General features: G+C 36.7%; 2 protein-coding genes across 8 annotated transcripts in view; one reads left to right on the top strand and one right to left on the bottom strand.

Annotated features, from left to right (window-relative positions):
• The window catches only part of CEP89 (centrosomal protein 89), a 38,884-nt gene extending 15,509 nt beyond the window's left edge, over positions 1-23,375 (bottom strand). For 2 of the 4 annotated variants that reach the window (XM_080365073.1, XM_080365074.1), the window contains exons 1-18: positions 23,220-23,375; positions 22,874-22,978; positions 21,300-21,406; positions 19,881-20,030; positions 19,071-19,272; positions 17,807-17,912; positions 16,394-16,425; positions 15,252-15,306; positions 13,707-13,925; positions 13,296-13,438; positions 12,864-12,914; positions 11,677-11,760; positions 10,705-10,812; positions 9,409-9,520; positions 7,625-7,805; positions 6,552-6,719; positions 5,760-5,901; positions 2,865-2,954 (exon numbers count right to left, since the gene is read on the bottom strand). In XM_080365073.1, coding sequence (XP_080221199.1) covers positions 2,865-2,954; positions 5,760-5,901; positions 6,552-6,719; positions 7,625-7,805; positions 9,409-9,520; positions 10,705-10,812; positions 11,677-11,760; positions 12,864-12,914; positions 13,296-13,438; positions 13,707-13,925; positions 15,252-15,306; positions 16,394-16,425; positions 17,807-17,912; positions 19,071-19,272; positions 19,881-20,030; positions 21,300-21,406; positions 22,874-22,978; positions 23,220-23,258 — 2,094 coding nt within the window. In that variant the 5' untranslated portion in view covers positions 23,259-23,375. The remainder of the gene's footprint in view (positions 1-2,864; positions 2,955-5,759; positions 5,902-6,551; positions 6,720-7,624; positions 7,806-9,408; positions 9,521-10,704; positions 10,813-11,676; positions 11,761-12,863; positions 12,915-13,295; positions 13,439-13,706; positions 13,926-15,251; positions 15,307-16,393; positions 16,426-17,806; positions 17,913-19,070; positions 19,273-19,880; positions 20,031-21,299; positions 21,407-22,873; positions 22,979-23,219) is intronic. The other 2 variants (XM_080365075.1, XM_080365076.1) reach the window with 2 other exon arrangements.
• A 155-nt stretch (positions 23,376-23,530) lies between these two features.
• On the top strand, positions 23,531-27,172 carry FAAP24 (FA core complex associated protein 24). 4 transcript variants are annotated; one of them, XM_080365084.1, is made up of 5 exons: positions 23,531-23,677; positions 24,266-24,417; positions 25,060-25,199; positions 25,492-25,644; positions 26,278-27,172. In XM_080365084.1, exons 2-5 carry the CDS (start codon positions 24,306-24,308, stop codon positions 26,518-26,520), a joined length of 648 nt encoding a protein of 215 aa, XP_080221210.1. In that variant the 5' UTR covers positions 23,531-23,677; positions 24,266-24,305; the 3' UTR covers positions 26,521-27,172. The 4 variants fall into 4 exon arrangements, with proteins under 4 accessions (XP_080221210.1, XP_080221211.1, XP_080221212.1 ...); XM_080365085.1 differs by having other exon boundaries at positions 23,542-23,681; XM_080365086.1 differs by lacking the exon at positions 23,531-23,677 and adding an exon at positions 23,690-24,041.
• The last annotated feature ends 594 nt before the right edge of the window (positions 27,173-27,766 follow it).

The raw sequence follows: 27,766 nt of genomic DNA, 5'->3' as shown, positions 1-27,766 counted from the left end.
GTTTACAGTAATTGTTAAATCCCAAACTAAAAAGGGGGATTTATACAGAGAATCACTTTTAATTTGGTACCCAACTTAAGCAGTTTAAAATACATAACAAAGAGGTGTATATAAATATTGACATGGTTTGGGGTTTTATTTTAGCAATAACCTGTTATTTAGCTTTAAAGATCTTCACTGTGATTCTGTGTTTTAATAACATATCTGCCAGGTCTTGATTTATTTTGAGACTTCTCAATGAAAAACCACGACAGGATTTTTGTTCATTTACTTTCTCCCAAAGAATTCATTAAAAGGCAGAATTCCAGACCAGAAGACCAGATCAAGGTGATGTAAAGGGAATGGAATTGCCAGCTTTTTCATCAGCCGCTGTCTGTGGGGTATGTGCCCTGTGTTTCCAGTGAAGAATGGCTGTGTTCCCACCCAGCCTTCCTTCTTTCCTCCCCTCAAATAACATTGGCAGCGATGTGGAAGAAGCCCCAGAGAATCTTGACGCACGTGCAGTGCATCTGACCTGTAACATAGCTCTGGATGAGCACGTGCCTGCTGAGACAGGAGGCAAGAAATTTACCCCAAGGTAAATCTAAGATACCTGTCTATATCTAAAAAGTAGAAAATACAGACTCACATGGGAGGCGCTTGTAACTCAAACCTATAGGCTAGAAGCTTTTCTCTCATAACTCAAGGAATATATGGCTCTAACTCATATGATATAATTTGTATTTCTTATCTTTTATCTCGCTGAAATTGCTGAAGATGGCTAAAAGCCAATGGAAAACACCTTCTTCTAAGATAAGGAATAGTGTAATGCTCACATTACCAATAGTTGTATCACTCTTTGAGAAAAATGAATGCATTTTAAATACTATTATCACTGGAGACAGATTATATCTAAATACCTCATAAGAGGTTTATCCTGTAACTCAACATACAGGGCAGTTACCCAATTTGTGATATCCTGAAGCAGCTGATAGCAGCATTCCTCCAGCTGATACAACCAGCCTACTGAGACCTCCAACCTATCTCACTCAACTGAGCAGGAAGCATGTACCCTTAACGTGAGCTGCTGTTTAAGTTTCAGGGCTGTTAGAACTGTGCATGAGCTGGGGAGGCAAACATGTATTTTGCAAGTGAAGAATCCTTTTGCCTTTTCACATTCACCTGAAGTTTTTATCAGCAGCACCTGAAAAATCGGTGTGCGATATGACCTGGCCTGTGTGAGGAACTGCATTATATACTGGGATTGAAAAAGTCTTGTGACTAAAAAGAACCAAACTAAAAACTTGACAGTGTATTTAGACTTATTAAAAATACTTCTTTTATCCATAAAACAAAAGAATCCCTGTAACTTACCATAAATCACTGAAAAGAACAAATGTAAAAAGCTTCTATTTAGAAAAGTTGATTACCTGACTGGAGGTGTTTAAGGTATTATTCAGCAAAAAAATACACGATATGAGCTTTTAGCAAAGTTCAATTAATATAACTAAGAAGTATTAAGGTGTTTTGTGACTGGTTAAGCCCTCTGCTTTACTGACAAAAATTAAGAACAAAAGTAGTTTTACAAGTAGGTTAGTCTTACTTTTCCTAAATAGAAACAGCAATATTTAAGAACTTATGGGCTGTTTTTTCTAGTTCCCATTAACAGTTGATGCGTTAAGAAGGACTTTTTTTATGTAGTTTTGGTTTGCACTTAAAACGCACAGCATGTGCTGCATGCAAGTTTTCTTAATTCTATGCAAGTCTCTTTATCCCTTAGAGTAGTCACAGCTCTATTAAGTTATAGAAAATACATATTTAAGGAGAATACAAGCCCCTGTCTTGGTAGGGGTGATGTTTAATAAATTCAGATAGACATGAATGAGGGTGAAAATAGCTAAAACTATTCTGTAGCTGTATTAGTATAATTAGAATGATCTTATGGTGGTGTTTCATGCATTTAGGTATTTTATGAAGGGTTCCTTTGCAGATTTTAGCTATTATTCAGCTGACTGCTCTCTCATCTGCAATTTGGTTTATTTTCTTTGTTGCTAATTCCTGGGTTATGTTGATCCTTACAAGGAAAGTGCAGAAGGAACTGGTCTCTGTTAACATGGTGGTGCACGTTAGTGTCATTTGATTTAGGAATAGCAGCATCGGTCTGGACTGGAAAAGTACCATGTATGGAAACTCTGCTTTAAGGCAAATTGCACAAACAGCTTTTGCAACCGGATATCCTTCTCCTTCCTTTTTTGAGTTTACAGTAAAAACCAATTACATTAGTGCCAAAAATGCTAAAACTTAAGTTTCAAATGTATTTCACACTATATGCCGTTATATGGCAATCACACACTATGCCTTGTATTGGTTTAGACAGTTTGTAAAGATAACCCATAATGTGTTCTCTAATTAGGCTAGATGCTTGACCATCCTCTCCATTTCTAAACCTCCTACCCTACAGCCATATGAAAGTACTTGATAACTGTACACTTGAGATATTTTTCATTCTTCCAAATCTAATGGTAATGGGTTTCAACTTGAAGCATTAGTACAGCCTCAAAAAAAAAAGTGGGAGAGAGAATAACTGGGTTACACTACAGAGCAGAAATAAAATACAAATCAAGTATAATTTTAAATTATTTTTACATTTAGTCAGAATTCTCCAGGTAAGGATGTATATGTGATGTCCTGGCAAACATGCAATGTACCAATACAATGGAAAAATGTGTTTATGGAAACTATAATGATGATCTATTTTGCTTTTTGAAAATTATTTATAAAACAATCCAGGTCTTTAAAAAACACTGACAAAGATTAACTACTGACTTTTCTCATTAAAAATCTAAAATACTTCACATAATATTTAGCTTAGAAACACTGCTTACCTTAACTTTTTCTTCTAATCTTCCTAAGCGGAGAGTACCTTCTACTACTTTGTTGAGAACACCATTATTCTCATTTTCCAAAAATTTGGCCTGCAAACATACAGTATAAAGGTAATCATTAGACAGGGCAGACAGAATACATTCACTAAGGAAGACAAAGCTATTCTGTTTTAAGCTCCAATAGTCTGAAGAACCAAGACGGAATAAGAATCCTGAAAATTATTCTAATAATGGCTAATTAATAATGTGTCAACTGACTGCAAATACTATGTCAATAACAAAATAATAAGCTGGAACAGTTTTATTCTGAAAGGATCATAACTACTCATACTGTAAACCAAACCAATTCTGAATCTTTTTCTACAGATGTATATAAGCCTACCTAAGCATCCCATGTGTATGAGTGAGACTCTTGCTTCTGGGCCAGATGTAGGAGCCTGCTCTCAGAAGATCCCTTGAAATCAACAGGGATTCAGGCAAGGAATCTGGCGTGGCTTATGAAAGGTTGCTGCCTTATGACTGTTTATATCATTTCATAAGCATTACATTCTCTCTCAGATATAAAAAGTAAACCAAACAAAAATTGCATAAGCTGTAAGCACTAAAATACTTTCAAAACTTTAAGAGGTTTCAACTGTTAAATCCACTGAAAGCATTCAAGAGAGAAATAACTAGGTTTTAGAATCAGCAATGTCTGACCACCTTCAACTCCCTGCATCGCTCCAGAGACACAGCTTCTTTCACAGAAAGTTAATAGCATCACTGGGGTCTGAGAGCTTCCTGCTCAGTCAGTGACATTTTGATTTACTGTGTGGTAGCTGATTCATAAAACACAATAGAAGAATCATTTTGACAGCTGCTAACTCAGGATTACAGTTATCAGCGTTACACTATCAAAACTATTTTAAATAATTTTTTTGCTGTTCTATTGACTGGATTTATCAGTAGATTGTCACTATTTCTGGAAATAGTAAAGTTAAGACTGTTTATTTTTGTGGAGATGCGGTTACTATGGAGGTTTTTTTTAAAAAGTCCTTATTAAGAAAGAATTTAGGCTAATTTCTTACAGTGCCGTACCCTTTCTGCTCTCCCTGTTCTTCTGGATTAATTCTGCATAAAATTAATTTCAACACTTCAATTAGTGAATTAAAAAACAATAAGGCTAGGGTAACAGCAGTAGCTGAACTGAGTAAATAAACCTGACATTAATGATAATACATTTTTAAATATATGTCGTGTGCAGTAGCACCTCTTCCTAATATTAGGGTCTCACTCCCATTAATTTTTTTTTTCTTTCTAGGCCTTCCAATTAGACAACTTTATCAGATTATTTGACTACAAGATACCTGCAGTCTAGCCTGCCAAGGCAGGCTGTAAGTTCAGCAATTAAAAGTAGGAACAGGTTGTTCTGATTCAGCTCTACCAGGCAGCAAAGTAAACTGGATATTTAAAGGTTTTACTGATGCTAGACTATTTCAGTAGAAAAGTTTGTCTCAGAATATCTCTGCTGGCAGCCCAGACACAGAGAATTTGTTAACCAAAAAAAAAAAAAAAAAAAGTCAAGACTTCTGTTCTGTTTAGTGTCTAAGCCACAAAATGGAGAAATAACAGACAGCAAGTAAGTATCCTTGTCATAAAAGGAAAAGAGAAATTTTTTTGCATGACAGAACTGGCTTCTAACTGCTGGATCTGTTTATACCTGACTATAGACAGACAGGCCTGCGCTGACTGCACTTTAAGCTGCTTTCCGCAGACCTGCTCTTAGCTTTTTGCACCTGCATAAAACTTGATTTTCTAGTGTGTACTTCCAGGTGCAGGTTTCAGAAGGGAAGAATATGATGTCAAATACTGCATACTTGTGCTGATTAAAGTTATGTTAAGACATCTTCTGAAACAGGCTTTTTACTGCCAAAGTATGCTGCACATCTACTGGGGTAATATTAAGCCAAATGACACACCTTGTACTTGCAAGTAATTCTGGACCTCTGTGGTATTTCTAATGTGGTATGCTGAATATTTGGAAGTAGATATACCAGAGAATGGGAGATAAGAACTAGTTCCTCTCATTCCTAGGAGACATTTATTGTGCCTAGTTTCACAATCCTAAAGTCCAGTTTGCAGCAGACAAGGATTGGAGTTGGGTTGCTATAGTCCTCTTCTAGACTTCGGAATTAACCACTACAATATCTTTTTACCTAACACTTTACCAACTAGATGACAACCTTCATCTGCTACTTAAAATAAAGCTTTTTGCTTCTGTTGTTCAACAAAGTTTTGTGAAATAGTTTCCAGGACCAGTTTGAAGACATAAGTACATAAATGTTCATGAAAGTTCAGTATGTAAAATTTAAATTGCATCCAGGACCTTGCGAAGGAAACAAAGTGTACCTATAAAAAGCCCAGTAACTTCCATGCCAGACACTTCTGCTAAACAGGAAAAAGTCCATACAAATTGCTTGAAGGATAATTGCTTGCCTTTAGATTCAGAAGTGTGTATTAAAAATTTATGATTGTGTGCTATTTTTCAATACAGGTAGCTTTGACATATGAAGCCAATCTCTAAAATCAGGTTAAGTTCTTTTACACCTTACCTGCGTGTATATGTGTATATATATATATACACACACACACATTCTATTGCACACCCTAACGATGATGTCAGTTAAGGCTTAATTATGTTATCTCTATAAATTAGGGTAGGTGCTTTTAACTACTCTTCTAGAAAATAATTCTTTGCTGCTCCCATCCCATTTGCAAAAGTTTATTTACATAGCTACGTCATTAAACTGAAAATATAGCTTTTTTGTTAACTCAAACTAACAATAAGTTGTGCCAGTAGGATGATAATTGTGTGAAATATCAATTGAGTCATATTAATTATTTAAAGGTAATTACCACTAAAACAGTATCATCATGTTTCTGAGCCATCTTCTCCGCCAAAGCAATGAGGTTTGCTATATAGTGATGGGCTGCAACTTCATTTTCCATTGCTTCCTCCAACTGCAGTTTCCAAAAACCTACTTCTTTCTTTAATTGCCTATAAAATTAACAGAAAAAGGAAAATCTTGAGATTCAAAATTAATAATGACATTAAAAGAACTTGCACTGTATGTGCAAATCAACTCATACAAGTCTCAAACAATCAAATATACTGTTTAAAATACACTGGCTTGAAACATTTGCAATACCAAAGTATTGTTTCTTTTGGGGACTGTTTTTCTTTACAATATGTTGTGTGAATAACAACACTAACAAGGATTCAGAAGAACAATTTGTGCAATGGCTACAAGCTCATATTTCTTTAGAAATATAACAATAATATTGGTTTTATTTTTTAAAGTATTGTTAGCCCAACTCTGAACCACTCATAAGGTCTTCAAATAGCATAGGACCCTATTTTTCAGGTGAGTACACAAAAAACTAACTGGTATAGCTAACTACTAGCATTAAAGATGTATTCTTAATTTACATGTAGATATATGTTTTCATCCACACTTTTCTATAAAGTTTATTAGCAAAGTTACAGGACAACCAGGCCTTTAGATGTGACAAAGATGAGTTTAGGAAACATGTTTTTCCTGTAATAGGTAGAAACTATACACTGTGGGATGTCAGTATTTTCACAGATATTTCTGCTGCTATTTTTAGAAAGACAAGTATTTCTATATATTCGTTTTCTTATGTCACCTGTTTATCTTTTGTGTCGTTTCCATCTCAGTTTCCAGGGCCTTGTTGTCAGCCATAAAGTTATTTTTCTCTAAAAGCAGTTTCTTATTTTGAGCTTGCAGTGATGCCATCTTTCCCATTAGGTCTTCCACCTCATGGAACTTTTTCTCCTGCTCCTGTTGTAAACAGCTGCAAAAAACAACAGCATGGAACAGGCATCATGTATAGACCTACTTCACTAAAAAAGCTAAGTTATAGTGTTGAAGGTATGGAAATGATACATTGAGAATGCTTAATGTTCCAGCAGTGACGTGAAAGAGAGGTGTTACAATCATATGACGTATCAAGTCATGAATGAAGCATAACAGAAACAAAATTATTCAAATAGTTAATCCTGACCGCACTTGAAATGGAATTTAAGTTATATTCTATATAGTCCAAATGTATTCCCTTCCTATTTTTTTTTTTTAAGGAAATTACTAGCAATGCCAAAAAACAAGGTCTAAGAACTTCTTAGGAAGGCACTGTACCAAGAAACAGTAACTTGCACTATTCTAAGGCTTGAAAGTAAACAAATTTACAGAAGGTCTTTAAAAAAATTTTTACAGACTATGCTGCATGACACCACTTTTGCGTTGATCTGGTTTATGTTATTTCCATATTGTAAAGACTGGAGAAACTTGGTATTTTTAGTTTACAGTTTCAGGATCCTTCAGACATTTTCCTAAAGATGGGGACAAAATAGTAAAGTTTTATATACATTGTTGAGAGAAGTAAATAGATTTGACAAAAGTATTTTTAATGCCGCCGCTTCTACTCTTTAAAAAGGTATATAGCAGTACGTACTGTATGGCAGAAACACTTCTACTGCTGTCCCTGTATCTGGGATTTCCTTCTGTAATTTTAATTGCCTACAAAAAGCAAGGCAGTACTTTTGAAACACTTTACCTTTCTTTGTACTTTGGCTGTTACCTTCCTAAATTACCAGCATAAGCTTCCACCCAGCTGCTACCTACACAGTGCTGTGTATGCAGATCTGTTCCTGTGAATACTTTGCAGAATTGTTTCTTGGCACACTATATGTAAACACATACCTTTTCAAATCATTCACCGCAGCAAAGTGCTCCTCTGCTTTTACTGCGCTATTCAGTTTGGCTTTCAGCTCTTCACAAGTAGAAAGTAAAACTTGCAACTGCTTCTGGTACTCTGCTTTCTCTTCTTCTTGACGCTTTGTCTTATCTTCTAAGTTTATTAACTTCCTGGTCAATTTTGAAGCTTTTTGGAGGGAAAAAACCAAAAACAACTGGGTAATGCAGAACTAAATCATCTAGTGAAACTCCAACTGAACCAGTAATATGTTAATTCCTAGGTTTTCAAAGCATTATGTAAAGCACAAAACACACTGACAAATCTGGCGTTAACAGTTTGGATTTTTTTTTTTTGCTCTCAAGCAGTTTGTTTTGAAAAAGTGCCAAAACTTCAAGACTACTTCTTTTCAGGGCTATAAGCTACTTGCTCACTGAAATGTTGTTTTACTCTGCAAAATCCTCTGATTCAGATTTTAGTAATTCAGGAAAAGAACCTAAAACGAAACATGACTTTTGTAGCCTAATAGGCAAGACAAGCATCTAGAGACTGCCTGCCTAGTTTCTTTTCACTGATCTCTGAGTTTCTCTTGCAGTATATATTTCAAGCACTGCATACGCTGCTGAAACAGTTGTAGGAACTGAATGGAAGATCAGGGCTCTTGTGAGAACTCCAGCAACAGATAACAAAATCTGTCAGTGTTTACTAGGGATGTTCTGACAATCATACCAGATCAAGCTATTTTGAGATTTAGAAAGAAGAACACCTGATTTTGGGGTATTGCCTGGCCTTGGGTATGATGAGTTGTTATTTTCTAAACACAGATAGATATATAGAGATAAAACTCTAAACAGGAAACTCTGAAACTTTTAAAGCAGAAAGGAAAGTAGAATCAGGTGGCAGATGAATAAAAAATTTCAGAATTGGGGTTTTGCTGTATAGGTTCCTTTAAGGAAACTGTTCTCATCAGTGGCTTATGTTAATCGCACATAATTAAATGTTTTTCAGAACATCCTAATTATGAATTATGATTCAATTTTGCTTTTTATACTTCCAAAACTGATTGTAAGATTTCTTAATGGATTTGAAACTATAACATGCACGTCCTCTTTCTAATATCCAGTCAGAAGGCTATTGACAAGAAATATCCAGAGGAATCTACTGATGCAAAAAAATAACTAACTATCAGCATAAAAATCTTAGTCAAGAAATAGTATTTGCAGGCAAGCTAAGGAATATCAAGTGTTCTGAATTCAAGCAAATAAAAACGTCTGATAAAAAAGCAATAGAGAACAGATTGTATGTGAAAATGCATGTAAATTTAAGCAGTATCAAATACTTCTACTTGTAATTAAATATGTTAAGTGATAAACATTTGTTAAAGCAGAAAATTTAAACCCCCTACAATTTCTAAATTGAACATTTAAAATAAGCAAATAATACCTCACAAATACCAACCTGTAAAGTTTAAAGTGCTCTTAAATTATGAAAATGAGTGTATTGCTGTTTAACAGTTCTTGTCACCTTTCTTTACATTATATATATGTAAAGTGTCAATACTGACATTTCCTTTCAGTGTCAGTTGACATCCAGAGCTTGATCTCATATTAGTGTTAACTGCATTCAGTGATGCTTTGTAGACATATATGAAGTCGAAAAAAAAATAAACCAAAACAAACGACCATCACCCAAAAAAGGCCAAATCAAAAAAACTCCCACAAACAAACAAAAAAACAAACCTGCAGTACCACCTTCAGTGTAGGTCAAATGACTAGCAACTCAGGCACTTTACCTTCTTCAATGTGTTGTCTCTGTCTCTCTTTTGCTTTAGCTTGTTGAATATCAAGTTGCTGTATCAACAGACTGTTTTCTTCCAAGGCCAGCTTGGCCTGACCTTGCAGCTGCTGCCTGCAATGACAATCAGATTATAAATAAAATATAATTTAAATATTAACCTATATCCAAAGAAAAATCACAATTGGACTTCTAACAGTGTAAACTTACAAAATTGTATTTGAATCTCTTGGAAAAAAAAAATGCAAACAATAATACAGTACAAATGTCAAATGTTGCCACATGAATTTACTTATGTTTGATCATCAAATCAAATGACTGATTTGAATGAATCAGCAAGAGTAGCCTAAACCTAAACAAAGCATAGCAAAATAAGCTGTTACAGAGGATTTCTGATGACTGTAACTAACAAAACGTCTATCTACTTTGTTCGTGTGTGGCCTGACTGAGATAAAAATGTATCCTATTTTGTATAGGTCTAGATAGGGACAATTTCCCCTACCATTAAATGATAGTCTTAAACAGTCTGCCCTGAAGATTTTTACAAACACAGAAATGGAAATCAGCCTCCACTTGCACCCATGAAAACCTCTATGCTCAGCAGCTTGTGAGTTTAGCTGACTGAATTAATTTACTGTGACATTTACTGCAGTGGGCATAGGAGAAAGAAGCAAATGTACATCAGCCCTTACGAACTGGTTAATAGCTAAGCTAGAGTTCATACTGTTTAACCACTTAAGAATCTGCATGTTTTATCTGAATGGATAAATATGAAATGAAAATTGAATGACAAAATACATTTGTTATTTGTAACAGGAAGGTCAGTGCTGATGTAAGATGCTAAGCATTACCAGCTGAATGAAACAACGGAAGTTTTTTTTCCACCCCCATCAACACTATCTAGGTTGGAGTTAAGGTTAAGAAAATGGATTGTGAATCTTACGGAACAAGTCTTTGAAGTATAACAATTTTAAACAAAGATCAAAATAATTTTCCAGGTAAAACTGCAAGTTTCAAATTGATATCACCAAGATATTTCATCAACAGGCTTAGGCACAAGGAACATCTCCCACACTGCCAAGCTGTATCCTCACCCTCAGCCATGCCTGGTACCATGAGGCTACATTGTGAAATGAAGTTTTTAAAATTGCTGCAGAAGGGGGATTAGGTTGATCAAGACCAACTCGTTTACGTGCTTAACTACAAACCCATGAATTATATCAATACAAATAAAAGAGCAGTGCACTGCAACACTGAGCATGAATTAATTTTAAATTAATTTTAGTAATGTAACTTGCCATTCTGTAGGGGTAATAAAGTCGGTTTTATTTAATTGCTTATGTAGTTTTTCATTCTCCTTCACCAACTCTTGAACTCGTACTTTAAAATTCTTCATATCCTCCTGAAAGACAAAGGACTCCATATTTAGAGGTAAGGGGTTTTTTTTATTATTTTTGCATCAACAAAACCTTTTAGAAATACACAAACCTGAGTGCCTTCGAACACTTCTGTTAACAGCATATTATCTCACTACTCACTCATCTTTAATTCAGATGCCCATACTTAACTTCTAATCTAGTATTATTTGATTAAAAATAACAGCTATTTGAATTGTGCTACTTCTTTGCTGAGTGTTGTTTGAGTTAAACAAGCTGTAGATCCTTAAAATATGAATTTAAAAACCTGAATTATGGAAATTAATAATGATACTACACATTTTCAGTATGAATGACATTTAATATAAAACCCTCAGTGTTTTCTTCTTGGTTTTTTTAAAGAAATAAATTATTTTGAAAAGCTATGACAGTTCTACCCTGAAGCAAATCACCCCATTTTTCAAAAAATCAGAGACAAAAAAATACTTCTAAGAGGAAAAAGAGTACTCATTCCTTAAGTAGATAGAAATAAATATTCTTCTACCACAAAATCCACAAGTCTGTAACTGGAAGAGCAGCTATACAGGGCACTGAATCCCCACTATGAATGGCCACAGTAAATTCTTTCTACCGCTGACTTTGCTTACGGTTTACTCTATTCAGACAGCACAATTCTAGTACTTGTCAGTGTGGTGGCTGCTTCTACATCTGAACAAGCTGAGAAAAATAAGCAAGCCAAGCAGGATAAGACAGCATAATAATCATGCATGGAAAAGTAAAACAAAGTCTCTTTTAATTTTAGGCAGTAAACAACTTTGACAAACACCTTAAATTCAGTAATTTATTTCTGCTTTAATGTAGAAGTATATTTTCTTTAAAAGGCAACTTGCCTCGTATTCAAGACTTAATTGTTCCTTTTCTCTTATTCTGTCTTCATATGCCAACAGAAGGGGTGACAAATACTTCATATCCAACTGAAAAAAATCAAACCATATAAATAAGTTAAAACCATAATCTCAATTGGTTTTACTTCTTCTCCAGCTACATATATCTAGTTTTAAAAACTATTAAGGGTTTTTGTATACACCTTGCAGACAAAAGTGCAGGACTTATACAAGCATGCAGCCATCATATGCAAAACCATGCTGCAGAAGCACTTGACAGCACAGCTTTAAAAGCAAGCTTTGGAAAAGGACAAGGTTGGATGCTACACTTGCACACTTCACTAAAAAGCAGCTATTACTTATTACTATATATACTTCTATATTACAGGATATGTAATTGTAATAGCAGAATGTGGATGCAAATGAACATGAGACCAAACTGAAACACTATAGTGAATACAGTTAACCAAATTTAGCCCAGATTCATTAGTAAGTGGGAAGGAATTTTTACACTCTCAAACCTGCATCTTTAAAACTCAATACATATGTATGTGACTGTTGGATATTATAGCTAGAAACAGAGCAGGAGGACTTCCCTATTTCTGAATAGTTCCGAATACCAATGAAGAAGGAAAATTTAAGATCTGATTAGCATTTCAAGGAGAAATTGTTTCACATGTTACAAATGCATTCAATTTCACAGACTATTTGCCTTCTCCTTGCCGGAAGTTCACGGGCTACTAGTGGACCCATGACAATTCCCACCATCAGGAATCACTGAAATACGCTATTTTCTTTTAGAATCATGTTAAAAATAATTGCAACATTAACAATTAAGAAGATTAACAATTAAGCAATAGATCTTGAAGCAAACTATATGCTAGACAATACTAAATAAATACAGTATTCATGATTGTCAGGGTAACAGTACTTAATCTGCATTCATTAGTTGAAAGTTGGTGATTGTATGCAGTCTGAAGCTGACTGTAAATTCAACTGGAGCAGCACACATTCATTGTGAAGTTCTGCCTTACATCTTTTTATGCAATAAAAAGAAGTGTTTGTAATACTCTACTAGTATGTGATAGTTCAGCAGAGTAACTAAGTAATACCCTGAGTACTTTTGTTCCAGTAAAGAAATTCTACTACTTTACCTACAAAGAACAGATAAGTGAAAATAATATTTTACTTACCAGCCATGGCGGTGGTGGTCCATCCATGGGTAAACCTTTCAGATTTAGACACTAAAGCAGATTTTTAAAAAGATACTGTAAGTACTTCCTACTTTTTGAAGCACCAACTGCTATCCACTGCAGTCACAATTATTATACCAAACCAGCTTATGTTTCTAATTATGTGTTACATATGTAACACACATTCAACAAAGTCAACAAAATTGGAAGTTCAGTATCTTACTAATATAGGAGACAATCTAACTTCTTAGACTTAACATTAGATTTATTGTTAGATTTAATGATAAATACTTATTTTAAATGTCAGGAAAAGTGTATGCCACTTGTAAACTCTGTGGCAGCTTAGGAGAAAAGAGTCTTAAAAACTCAAAGATGAATGAAAGGACAATGGGACATTTCAGTACAAACTCCCTTTGTAACAAAGATTCTCACCTCTTCTTGGGACAATGGCCTGAATTTAGTTTGATAGCGACTTAACTCTACATTTAAACGATGGACTGTCCTTTTCAAAGCATCATTTTCATCTACCAGTTCTTGTACTTGTTGTACGAGAGAAAGCAATTCTGTAGCCTCCTCTATTAAAAAAAACATCCAACAAGAAAGATCAATCAAAAATTACTAACAAAAATTATTACATTTCAAACAACCAAGTAATTGTTTTATGATCATGTAAGTATTCTTTGACAATATTTCTACAAATACAGAAAATACTGTTTGAAAACTACTTATGCATAGATACTTCCTCAAATCAATGAGCGGAAACCTAGTACCGCAGGAACTGCTTGTAAGAAATTACAAAAATCAAACAAGATAACTACAGATTAGCTTATATGCTTCTCCCACCTTCTCTATGTGACTTCTTTGCAACTGCTTTAAGTCTTCTGTTTTCTTGTTGTAGTCTCTGTAGCTGTAACTCCTGTTCTTGCATCTCCTGTTTTGTTCTCTCAAGTTGCTGGACCACAACCTGGTATGCCATGCTCAGACAGCGGTTTTCTTGTTCTAGTTCTCTGATTTTTTCTTTAGTCATATTTTCCCATGCTTGCTTTGTCTGAATAGACACATCTGTAATGCCACAGTACAATGTATTTAAATGGTACTCAGACTTGAATACAAGTTTCAGCAAATTATAATCCATTTTTTCTAATATTAGCATTAGATATGAGTGATACTTCATAAAATCAGCTCACGGCTCCCAGAAGATAAGGCCAGAGAAAATGAAAAAGGGGATTTGGAACAAGAGCTATATAGTGGAGTGGCTGCAGGTTCTCATCTTTTCTCTTAGACACTGAAAACATTCCTTTCTTAAAGGGGGAAAAACCCCAAATCAGCAGATCTCCCTTTCCCTAGCATCGGTGACTAGAGAGGTGAGACAGAAATACCTACTGCAGTAAGCAAAATGTATGTGCTCTGCATGTAGTAGTCAATCCTCTTGAGCCCTCCTTACTTTAACCCCTGTGTGATGACAGCTTTACCCTCCTTCCCACCAAGCAGGCTTCAATGATCTGTTACTGAATAGAAGTCACTTAACAGTCCTTGCAAAAGTAAAATTTTAGATCATCTGCACAACCGTGGATATACTACTGTAGCATCAGTAATAATGGATCACACTTTTAAATTTTTTCTTTTCATGTGTTTGGGCTAACCAGCTTACCTATTAAAATGAAGGCTGAGATTTTACCCTTACTGTCAGACTTTTAAGAGCCAGCATAATCTAAACAGCATACAGGCATGAATAGAAATTAGTACAGAACAGTTGCTTAGTATAGCATATATATGAAACACAAGAATTGGTTTTGAAATCCAGAGCTCTCTCTTTGTTATTGATGACATAGCGGCTTCATGTGTTTAGTAATATTTCAGGCACTTATGGTCACTGTTAACTTCCTGTGAGAAGCTGTAAGATACCTGGACAGCACAGAAATACACAAAACCCCATGAACTCATGATAGGCACATATCCCATGCATGCAACACACAAAGTTCAGAGGCACTGTGCCTGCAGTTGTTACAGGGATGCAATAACATACAAATAAGGCACATACGAAATATGTTTACTATTTCGGTTGCAATGGAATACTTAACAGTGACATCCTCTAGTGTAAATGAAACTTAAGGGATTGGCGAGTTTAAATTCGTTAACATCGCTTCACAGTCATTTATTTAAGACTTTATTTTCCAACCTGAGTGATGTTTGAAAACAAGTCTAAAACACCTAACATAAAAAGCCTGATATCATCACAGGCACTCAGCACTTTCATTTCCTGTACAGGAGAAATAATTTCCCCCATGCATCAGGCTTAGAGAATACAAGCAGGAAAATGTATTTTATATACATATGCATATTATTAAAGTGAAGATTATAGTAAAGTCATAGAAAAATCAGAAGTACCTGGGGATGGCGGAGGCTTTCCACATATCAGATTTTCAGCTAATGATTTTTTTTCCTAGCAGAGAAATAAAAAATGAGATTTGCTTTAACAGTTATCTTTTCCTGAAGTACTCTGAACAGCATCACTGTTGGAGAACTTAAGAAACAGAACTTTTGAAACAGTTTCTTTTATATCAACAAAATTTAAGGTTGGATTCACTACTGACAATACACAACTTGTCATTTACCCATCTTTGCATCACTTTGTCACTTATCACTGCCATCAGTCACTTGTGGACACTTGAAACTTAATATTTTCCTTAGCTGTCAGAGATGTACAGTTCTCAAAACAATTTTATGGCTGACATAAAAGTTATATAAACACAAAGCTTCTTGACCAAACAGGACGGACATTGCTCCCATTTGTTAGTTTGTACTAAATAAGACTTTAGAATAGTCAATTATGATATGAACTTTCAGTCCCTAACTGGGAATCTGTGATTAAATTAAGATGCACATTGTCCTCCCTTTGCTGGTAAAAAATACCCAAGTACCTATTTGTACATTTTCAGAACTTCGTTCATCAGGAAAGAACCACAGGCTGAATTTATACTAATCTATTTACTTGAGGTGAACATGATCGATATGCAAACTTTTTCCACTTTTTTATGAAACAGCAGTAAAGTTCTGTAAGGATATGATGTCATGTAATTTAACATACCAAAACACTGTTGACTAAATGAGTCAAACTTCACAAACAATTTCAAAAGAAAATATGTGTGATCAAGAACTTGAAGAAAAAAAAAAAAAAAAGTGATGTTGACAATGGAAGAACTGACCGTTTTTGTAAATAATATTCCAGCAAGTTGATCTAAGAAACTAAACTTCTGGGTATTCTTTTTCAAGCTCATGAAAGCAGTCAGATGGGTCCAGCTGGAAAACTAGATAAAAATCTGATGAAATCAGGCTCAGGATTTGAGAATTATTGGCCTGCTTTCCTATATAGTCATACTTTTTCAAAAGGAATGATTAGCCATTCTTGTACTCCAAAAGATTCCGTAGTGGCAACAAATTAATTTTCTTTTAAGTAACTGTAAACTATCAGCTCTATAACACCCTTTTTCCCAAAATGCATCACAAATTAACCTTCATATGTGTCTTACCTTTAAATTCAAGCCAAGATGTTGGTCTCCAGCTAAAGAAAAACAGATTTTTCAGTCAATTAGAGACAGAAGTATTTCTAAGGGTTCACGTGGTTATGTAAGCACACATATTACATACTGCAAATAAATGTAAGAAAGCCCTTCCTAGACCACAAACTGGATCACTAACTTTCCATTATCTCTTTCATGGTGTATCAGGATACTGCTGTGAGACCTTACTTCACCTCACAGTGTACAGATGCAACTATGGAAGAAATGAAGCTGTATTGTGGTTTTCCACTATTATTTTAGAATTTGACTAAAGGACAAATGAATTATTTTAATCGATTTTACTGGGCTTGAATGCTATTGCTTCTCTGAACAAGGCAAGTGCAAATCTGACAGCTTCCAAGATCTGCAGCACTTCCTGTATATAAGAGGGATTAGAAATGGTTTATATATTCTGTTCTTTTTAGTGTAATGCATCCACTTCCCAATATGGTTTTATCAAAGCAATAAATTCTTTCTGGATATTGTTCTCTACAAAGCTTTTAAAATAACTCCACTGAAACAACACTGGAATGCAACATGAATAAAACTTAGAAAGACAATTTTTAAAAACAGACTCAGTTCTGCTTCCTCTTTCTTATCCAACAGCTACTAGAACGCTGCCATCCTCTGTAAAAACTACATTTTGCAGCTCTGGAACAAATTCTGATTTTCTGTTTTCATGATTTTAGAATAATGGACAAGACAACTGTGCAATAAAACTCCTATGCAGGTAGACTGGTCTTGGCCTCAATTTTTTTCTCCACAATATTCTACTGTTCAAAAAAATAGCTTAATGACAGGTTCAGCTATGAACCAAATGTCCCTCATCTAATGAAATTATCGCCAAAAAGTTATTTGTGAAGCTTAACAATTCAACATTGAGAGTGATAACCTGAAACCAATGATCATATTCAGATCTCTATTCCGTCAGAGCTCTCCTCTGTGACCTAATATACAATTCTAAGGCCCAGACCTTAAAAGATGGCAAGAACACAACTTCTGTAGTAAGGATAAACAAACCTAGTATAAACTGGGTTGATTCTGGCACATATATCAATATAAACATAGTAGAGAGTAACAGTACTAGACAAGACAGACTCCACAAAACGTTTTTTTTTACCCTCCTCTGCTTTTTGACTGGCTGATAGTGGATGTTTAGGAGTTTCAGTTATACAGTGAATATAGACCAATCTTCCCTCTTTATGCAGTTTTTAAATTTTCTGTAAGTACTAGAAATAGCTAAGTATTTAGTAGCATTTATTTCATTGCCCCTTCAAAAAAAAAGGAATATATCATTATCAAACTGTATTACATTTATGTTATTTAAAAATATTTTTCCCCACGGTATTAAAAGGTATGGCATTTTGACTTAAGTTTCTTTACCTTCTGTTTGCACATCTGATTCATTCACCAGCATCCTAAACTCAGTTTCACGAGAAGGCACCTCCTTCTTGTCAGCATTAGTACTAGGAGATGGTGGAAACTCTTTCTATGTAGAAATAAGACAAGCCTATCTAAATCATGATAACACTGTTAAAATAGCCCATATGTCTTGATAACTGTATGAAAACTTTAGTGTACTAATGTCCCAGTCACACTCAGAATTGTACTCCAATATTTTGAGATAATAAATTACATACTTTTGTTTTGGTTTAGGGCTCTATGTAAATAAAATCTAAACCTTACAACAATCAACAGCAGGTAGGAAACTATGACAGTCATTTAGTTCATAGAGCAAATATTCCCTGTCACCTTATTCAGTCACAGGAGTCTGTGAGATTATTCTACATTTGCTTGCTTGCTGTGTCCTATCTAAACTTGCTTTTAATAACAGATCAACCACTTATCTACTATGTCACAGCACTGAGGGATTCATGAACAACTGCTGACACTGTCTTCACTGGTTTTCCCCTGCCCATTGCATACCAGTGTCCCACATACTCCACTCACTCCCTTTTTTCCCCTCCCCTTCCCTCCTCTTACTGACTACTATCTCTTCACCTAGGGGTGTTTTTTCTGATTTCTTTCACGTACATAGCATTTTATTGCCTCTTTACTAGTCAGTTACAAAAATTTAACAAACAGGAAGAAGTATCATTTTGGACTGAACTTGAAATGTGCCTTAGGAGAGTATTAAGCTGCTCATTGCTGGTTACAGTTTTGGATTGTTTTCAAGTAGAGAAATCCACTGGTCTTCAAGACAACAAGGTAATTTATTTTGTTTGATTCCGAGTCTCCCCGTCTCTATATAGGTCTTCGCTCGTTAGCACCATACTGAATCATTAACTAAGCTTTCACCATTTAGAAGTAAAATGCCTAGTGCTTTTAACAAATAACCTACTATCTAAGTATCATACTGAACATAACATATTGGACATTTTACAAGACTAAATTATGCACAATCATTATACACAATGCCCGTGTCTTCCTAGTAAGAAAAGGCTCCTAATAATCAAATATGCAATCTTTGAGGATCAACTAACAAACCTATCTCATGCAGGAGTAAATGAACCACAAAAACCATGTGAAATAAAAACTGAATAAACGTCTGAAGAGTTAGAAAAGAATGAAAAGCCTTAGAAATATTAAATATTTGCATTAACGTATTAAACTATGGTAAAGGAATTAATGCCTTTGAAAATCCTACCTTTTTCTTTTTGCAGGGAATAGCATAAATAGCACTGGTGCTAAAGTCTTCTCCCTTTTTCTCATTACTTTGACAGCTGGACTGTGACTGTGTATCTGCATCAAAATGATGGGTATCCGTGTCCTCATCCTCATCATAATAGCCTAGTATTTCTGGGGACTGTACAGGAGATCTGTCGCTGCCATCAAGTTTCCAGTTGGGCCTGCAAGTGAAACAGGCGTTAAACTGCTTTCTATATTGCTTACTCTTCCAAAAAAACACAAGCTAGTGAAGAACCATCAGTCTTACAATATACACAAGTCCAAACAGCTCACACAGACATCTAAGCTTCTGTTAGCTGCAAACATGGAATCTAGCCAATGCATATGCTTTAAAATAAGATGATTAACACTGGAGCTACATTTTCTTCTCTATCTTAAAGAAAAGGTCAGGTAAGAGATAGAAGGTTGCTAATTCTACAGCAAAAGAGAGTCTCAAATAATTATTTAGCACACAGGAAATATCAGACGTAATTCAGATGATTCCGCAGTGATCACCTGTTTGTATAACTGATAATCATTTGGCAGAAATAATGTATCGTTTTACTTGTGACTGCTGTACGATCCAAATCTCCTTCCCAATGATGACTGTATACGTGACATCACTTTATGATAAATGGATTAAGAACTATAGACACCGGACCTAATTTACCATGTCATGAGAAAGAAGTAAGTGGCTATAACAACAGCAGTTTGCTCTAACTCTTCGGTAAAATTGTATTGACAGATTCTATTTCTAAGATAAGATACCAAACCAGAAAGTATACATTACCCCATTCTAAGGTCTGCAACTGTCGCATATGGTTCAAAACATTCTGGTTCCACACAGGTGGAATAATTTTCAGACTTCTGCAAAGGCAGAGGAAGAGCAGTAGTGCGCCCTGTTAGCGTTGCTGAAAGGACAGCTGCTGCTAGAGCAGATCTGGAAGAAAACAGAATAAAGCAATGAAACAATACTTAAAAGTCTTCTCTGTGCTCCACATTTCATATTTTTTTTTCCTTTGCAAAATGTCTTCACTATTTAAGCAAAGCAAAATGTTCACAGTTAACAAGCACAAACACTACTGAAGTGCTAAGGGACTGGTTATAAACTATTAACTCCCAAAGTAAAGCACAAAACTGGGCAAGCTATCATAACACAACTATCTAAGATTAAAGTACAGTACCTATTGGTTTTCCCAAATCACATGCATGAAAATCATGAAATATACTGAGTCACATTCCCAAAATTGACACTGATAATTTACAGTACTTAGCATTCACTTTAGCCATAACAATACTACCTGGCATTGTTTTTAAAATGTTCCATGTTCTGCTATTCTAGCTCTTAGTTTCCATTATTCCCTACTCTGAAAGTTTTACTGATAATTCTGAAGCCGTTAATGCTGGCACGCCACAACCTAGGGCAAGCATTAGTAGATAGGATGCTGCGGAGTATAGAGAAGGTAAGATGAAAAGGAAGAAACAAGTAGAAACAAAGATGAAAGGAGAGAAATGGTGAGGACTGTAACAGGAATGACAATAACTGGAGGTCAAAAAGGAAGAAGAAATGAACCACGATTAAGTAGGAATGTTACAGACCCTAGAAAGACCACAGAAAACAACCAGAATTGAACTAAATGTAGAGAAAACATAAAAGAATAACTGTAAGAAACTACAAATGAAAAGAAAAATAAATTTGTATCTTTTCTTTATCTAATTGGCCTATAGAGCTAACTCAAATCCAATTCAACATGGTTTTACATGCCAGTTTTTTTAAGTCCCTGCTTTCTTTAATATGCAATAAAATGAAAATGGCATGTCAGTCACATTTAATTTAGGCTTTTCTGGTGAATTAAAATTTCCTGAGTCATGGTACTGGTATTGCACAGTCCTACACTCTACCATAGCAGCCAAATTAAAAATAGTCCTAACTTTAAATAGTCCATTTGTCTTTAATTGACTCAGATTTATAATAAATTACTTATTCATGATGGTCATTGTCCTAATTATTTAGCATGCTTAGGAGTGGGAGAAAAATAAGTATCTTTAAAGTTCAAAGAAGGGAACTGCTCCAAATAAAAATATGTTCTATTTATGAAAAGGTTCACGTAAACACTGCAGCAAGGACATGCAATTCTTCTAATCATGCTCTTCTAGTATGCTATTGTAGTTGACAAAGCAAAAAACCCAAACAAAACTCAAAACCTACCTGGGCCCTTCTGGAGGAGGGTTTGGACTACAAGGGGAAGGGGTGCAGGGAACTGCAGGTTTAGGAGCTATGGTAGCAGCAGGGATCAGGCCATGAGTTACATGTTTCTAAACAATTTAAAATAAAATTAGTTGACAATGACTTTAAGAATCACAATTGAAAAAACAGAGAATTGAACATGCACAAAAACTCACAATGCAAAATGATACAAAAAGGAAGAACAATTACATGCAATTAATGTAAACAGAAGACTTGAAATGGTTCCAATTTTAACTTTTTAACATGTATGAACAGCTACTAATGAAGGTTAGAAATGTAATTTACATGACCCATGAATGTAGGTTTTCCACCCACTATATCACAGTCTGCAAAAAGAGAATTTTAACTTACTCAAGTTTGGGTTTTTCCTGTATATATACACATGAAAAAAGGAGTACTAGTAATTAATTTTCTTCAAAATATTTGAACCCTGCTTCAGAGTAACAATATTAGTCCCTTTCTTGTAGAAAGAGTCTGTCAGAAGTAATCCTCAGCCATAGTAGTATGAGATGGAAGAAAAAAACTATCACTAAACAAGTCTTGCAGTCAAAGGTTCAACCTGAATAAAAGAAAAAAAATCCTAATGCATTTTTATCAGCAAACCCAACAATTTTTTTTAAAGGATAACATTAAATATCAACTCAGGAAAACCAGGACCATAGTTCCCTACAAAAAGTACTTTGACTGTAATCACATAACAGTTGAGGTTGGAAGGAAGCTCTGGAGATTGTCTTGTCCAAGTCCCTGCTAAAAGCAAAGTCAACCTGAGTCTACCAGAGAGAGCAGCCTGGGATCCTGTCCAGTCAGGTTTTGAGTATCTCCAGGGGTGGAGACCCCACAGACCTCCCTGAGCAACCTGTTCCAGTGTTGTATCACACTCACGGTATTTTTAAAAACTATTAAGGACCACCCACACAGTATTTTTATTATTATTATGTTTATGTTTAAGTTGAATTTTCTGTTTAAATTTGTGCCCGCTGCCTCTCTAGACATCAGAAAATACTATGTCACAACAAAGTCCATCACCTTCAGACAGATACTACTTTTTAATGGAGAAAAAAAGGCTATGCTTCTGCTACTTCTGCTACAGAAATTTTTTTTTCAATTATTCTTTAATTGTCTTCTCCAGCAGGATAAAATAAACAGGTGAACTGGGAAACATTGGTGTCTTTACAGGAAGGTGCATCAAATAACTAAATGGTGCATTACAAAGCCTGTCTTTTTATTGGGTCATATCTTGCAAATGTACTGCTCCTTAATTACGCAAATCTGTCTGGCATGCACCAGTTTGTTTACTAAAGGCTGTTGACTGTAGAGGTCTTACTAGGGTCCAGGCAACATAGCTGAGGTAAAAGGCTGCTGGCCCACAGCAAAAGGCAAGAACAGAAGATCAATAGTTTATTTTCACTGTAATACTAAAAACCCCTTCAATTACTTCAAGTACGTTAGAAGACAATATCCACACCGCTACTGACAAGCCTACAACCCTTGCCTGCTCTGAGATTTCACTAAGAACGTCTATCAGTTCTCCTTACCGCTGGAAAGGAGGGAGCGGCACCCCCGCCCGGGGCCCGCCAGCGCCCACGGGCCGCCCTGAGGGGACGGGCGCCGGGCACACCGCCCCGCCAAGCCGGCTGCTTCTGGGGGAGACAAACAAGCCCAGTGCTGAGGAAAAGGAGAGCGCCCGGCGTCCGGGCGCCTTCTTTTCTTCGCTTAGGATTTATTATTCTCTCCGTTATTCACTTCAAAGTGCTCAGCGATGGCCGGCGTCAACCGCAGGGCGCGGCCGCCCGCCCTGAGGGCCCCCACCCCGAGGGCCCCCCCCGCCGCTGGCCCTGCTTCCCGGGGGCGCAGGCCTGCCCTGGACGGACCCGTACTCACAAAGGAGTTCTTGCGCCTTTTCCAGAAACGGAACGGCATCGCGACCGGGTAGGGGACGGCTCTGTGCCGCTCCCTCTCGACGACAGTCTCCCCGCTTCGGACGCTTTCCAGTTGCGACCCGCCTGGTAACAAAAGCGCGGCGGATTGGCTGCGGGCTTGCGCTCCCCCAGTCAGCACACGTCTTACTCACGCCACCCCGGCCCTAGCAACCTACCAGTGGCGAGGCCGGGCTCGCCCCGCCTCCTCATTCGCTGGCGGCCGGCGGAGCTCTCGCTTCCTATTTGTCAGCGCCGCTGTCAGCCAGGCGCGCGCCCTGAGGCGGGCGGTAGCTGCGGACAGGCGCCGTTCCTGAGGCGGCGGAGGGATCTCGCTGCCGGTGGGGCTGCGCTGCATCCTCCGGCTGAGGGACTGCGACCCCCGGAGCTCGGAGCACCCGGGACGGAGCTCAGCCTCTTCAGGCAGGTCGGCGGGGCGCCGGGGCCACCCCTGGGGCCGTCCCCCGCTCCTCTCAGAGCGGGCCTCGCTGCAGGATGTGGCTCGGGGGGGCAGTGTTTGCGTGGGTACCGGCTGGTCTGTGGCTCTCCTCATTACAGCATGCCTTAGCCACCAAGATTCCGGTCTCTTCCTAAAGTCAGAACACTGCAGAAAGCTGGTAAACCTGACGGTAATCTCTCCTTGTAATAATCCGTCTGGAGACTTCTGCCAGCTGGGGGCTGGAGGTGCCTCTGGGGTCAGCTTTGTAACTGAAGCAGGCTTTCAAGGCTGAATGAAGGCGCAGGAAAGGCAGTGCGGTTTTTTCACCATTTGTGTGTCTTAATTCAGGTGGGTTTCGGATCGACTGGCAAGGTTGGGAGTGGAATTTGCAAGCTAACACCCTGTACTGAAGAGAACAGTTGCTTACCAATTTTGATGTATTACAGTAACAAAGGTAGCTTTGGGGAGGAAGAATACTCTTACAGAGTATTAGATGTTGTAAATTCCAATCATAAAATCAGGTTTGGAACAGGTTTATAAAATATATTAGTGTCTTCCACATTTCTTTCTAGGGTGTAACTGCTAATGAAGTAAAGATTTCAAGGAAGCCTGATGACAACAAAAGCAAACTCTACTGTGTCAGTAGGATCTATAGCTGTCCCTTATGGGCATGTAATTGGAAATGAGAAGTGGAGAGGGTCAGAGATAGCCCAAAGGCTACAAGGTAAGCACAAACAAATGGGAAGAGGCAAAACGATTCGGGTGAAGCATTCCTCTCTATCACCCAGTATTGTTTAGTTGGAATATGCTTTACTCTGCCTGACTGGTTCCGTCTTTGTCATACAGCCTGTATTAGCAGGCTGAAAATTCCTGTTTGTCTGTTTGGTATCCCCATGATCAGTTCAGTCATATTTGCATAGATGCTGAGCACTGCAGAGAAGCAGAAGTATCTGCTTCTTGGGGACCACAGCAGTGGGGTTATTGTGAGTAGGCATCTCCACTGAAGTCACTTGAATTTATATGGGTACTGGGACTGTGCTATCATCTGTTGGCACAGCAAACTAAATTAAGGTGATCCTTCCAGAATAGCTTGTGATGTTTTTGTTCAAGTCCAGAGTTTACTGAGAAGCTATGGCACTTTCAGATCTGTAGTTTGGAAGTGCTATTAATTGGCATTACTAAAGGCATCACAGGGTACTTTGGATTGCTTGTACCAATTTTGCTTAAAGACAAGAAAAGCTTTTAAAGAATATGAAGTTTGTTGCCGAGTCGCTAGTATTGACACGTTAGGAAGGTTGTGCTGTGAAGTAATTATTAGTATATTTTTAACTACTGTATTTTTTTCTTTCAACAATGTCACCTTAAGGGAAAATTAGACTCATCTTTGAAGATGGCTTGGGACTTGTGGATTTTCATCTTTCAAACAGAACTTGCATTTTATATATTTCCGAAGCAGATTTGGTTGCAGGGGATGAATTCAAACGAAGATTGGTTCGGTTTAGGAATGTAAGTACTACGTAAGGAGAAAAGGAAAAGTTTGCATTGGTGTTTGTTTATTCCATGCTGCTTGTGTTATTTTTTGAATTCTAATGGCAATTATCACAGAAATTTAGCTCCACTTGAAAACTGAAAAAATTATGCAGCTGTGTAATAATACTGTATTAAAGCTCAGTACTGTTGCTGCAACTTCTTTTCTTCCCGTGATTTGCTTTCAGGCAGCTCATACTTGACAGTTTTCTCTCTGTTGCATTTCATCAGCTTGTCATTAACAAGGTCTTCTTTTTTCCTTTCAATACAGGCCAGCCGTCTCAGTGGAATAGTAATTGTAGAGAAAACCCAAATAAGTGATCAGTACTTCTCAGCAGTACAAAAGTTTGTTGTGCTAGAACTTGGAATGGTGTTGCTTCCTGTAGGAAATCAAGGAGAAGCTTCTCAACTTATTACTCAGCTAGTAAGTTTCTATGGTAGTGGACAAACCTTTATTAAAATACAAGACATGAGGAGAATTACCTCTTTTCCCACAATCATCACTTGTTTCAGAAAGAATACTGGGATCTTAAAAAGGCACGCAACATATTTTGTTGTTTGAATGCACAGAATAAGTATCCTGCAGTAGGAATATGGTAGTAGAGCTCAGTAAAAAGAGCTCATTTGGAAACAAAGGGAAAAAAAATCGAAGGGTATCATACTGGATTTTTTTAATGTGATTTTCCACTGACGTGTCACTGGATAGCATTAGGCAATCTTCACTCAAGGCCTCTGTCAAAACCAACTTGAGATTTTGCTTCGTCTCAGGCTGGGGAAACTGTGTTCTTAAGTTGTTTCTCTTTATCTGATTCCATCAAAAGGAGGACAACATCATTGTTTTAGTTCATGGTTGATATTAAGAAATTGTTCTTTTCCTAGTGAGACTTTGTGGATCTGCATCAAAATTCTTAATAAGGGCACACGCATAAGGAGAGAGCTTGTTTTTAAAACTTCCTAGTGATGAGCTCCTCTGAGATGAAAGAAACTATTTTAAAAACCCAAACCAGAGTTCCAGCAGAGGGCACTCAGCGTCACATACGGTTTTGTTTTTCTTCAGGTCCGGGAACAAAGTAAGGATCACAGTAGTAACCCCTTTCTTCGGAAGCAGTGTTCTCAGCTGGCAGAGCCATCACTCTTTCGGACGGTTCAACAAATTCCAGGAGTTGGGAAAACAAAAGCTCTGCTTTTACTGCAACAGTTTGGAAGCCTCCACCGTCTATGCAATGCATCTGTCAAAGAGCTTGAGCTGGTAGTTGGACAAACAGTAGCACAACAGATTTATACCTTTTTATGTTCCTGACATGCATGGGTAGTGCCGTTTTGGAAAACAAACCTTTTTGTGTTTCTTGTGAATTATAAAATTATTTTTTTAATAATCACATACGACAGTGATTTCTGTAATCCTGGGTAACAACTGGAGCGTATTGACTAGTTGTTTAGATTATTACTCTGCTGCTGCTTCTTTACATGTGTTCTGCTTAAGTTGATCGAGCTGTGAGAACTGCCTTGAAAAGAGGGCTGTAAAGTGTTTTGCATTTATCTTGTACAAAAAACAGAGAGAAAGCTGTTTTTTTCAGCATCCACAGAAAAAAAAATTGAAAGCAAGTTGCTTGATTTTGTCTTCCAAAAATAAACACCTTGTTAATATGGGAGTGGTGTTACCTTCTCAGTAACTGAGTTAGCATACCTTGCTTTATAGTAATACCTTTGATTTATGATTCTTAGGACTTCCTAAAGGAACTCCAATTGGTATACATCTTTGGCTTAAAACTAGCTTATTTTTCTGGTTTCTTTTTCAGTTCACAGGGTGTTACCAAATTTATTTCCTTGTGTCCAATATCTTCATGTTGCACTTTTGAATATAGTTTGGGATAATGATAATCTATTACAATATTATTTTGACAGATTATCAGCTATAATCATTAATTATAGCAAGTATACTATACTATACACTACAAAGAAAATAATGTGGGAAGCTTTGATCAAAATTCATAATTAATCCTGTTCATCTAGTATCCTTTTCAAAAGTTACTTATGAAGATGATTGGTTTTACTGACATCTTGCATTTTATTTTAAATGATATTATCCTAAGGGTAAAATTGCCTTTTGCCTTATGTACCCATTAAGGAGGTGTGTGAAAAGCTGCTTTGCTACTACTTGGGCTTTGGATCACAGCAGGCAGGGAGTGGAACAGGATTTTCAACGCGCTTTTGTACACTAAAGAGAAGCAAATAGTAGAACCTTGGCACCTCTGTAATCAATCTCATCTGCCAGTTAGAGCGGTCAGCAGATAGACCTGTTTACTTACATTGATTCCATACTCGGGATGAAAATACACTTACAATTTGGTCATAAACATTTAATTTACTGAATAATAAACAGAATTTCTAGAACTATAGGAAAAGATACATTCTTTACAACTAGGGAATGCTTAAGCTTCTTTATAAAACTCTTTGTTTAGGTTTTATTTCCTCTTAGACTGTGTCACTTTGCTATGGAGACTGGATTTCACATCTAAAGGTACATGGCTGTTGATGTTGCAAGG

Source organism: Falco punctatus (assembly GCF_963210335.1).
Source record: "Falco punctatus genome assembly, chromosome: 14".
NCBI lineage: Eukaryota > Metazoa > Chordata > Aves > Falconiformes > Falconidae > Falco > Falco punctatus.
This window is presented reverse-complemented; position numbering and strand designations above follow the sequence as displayed.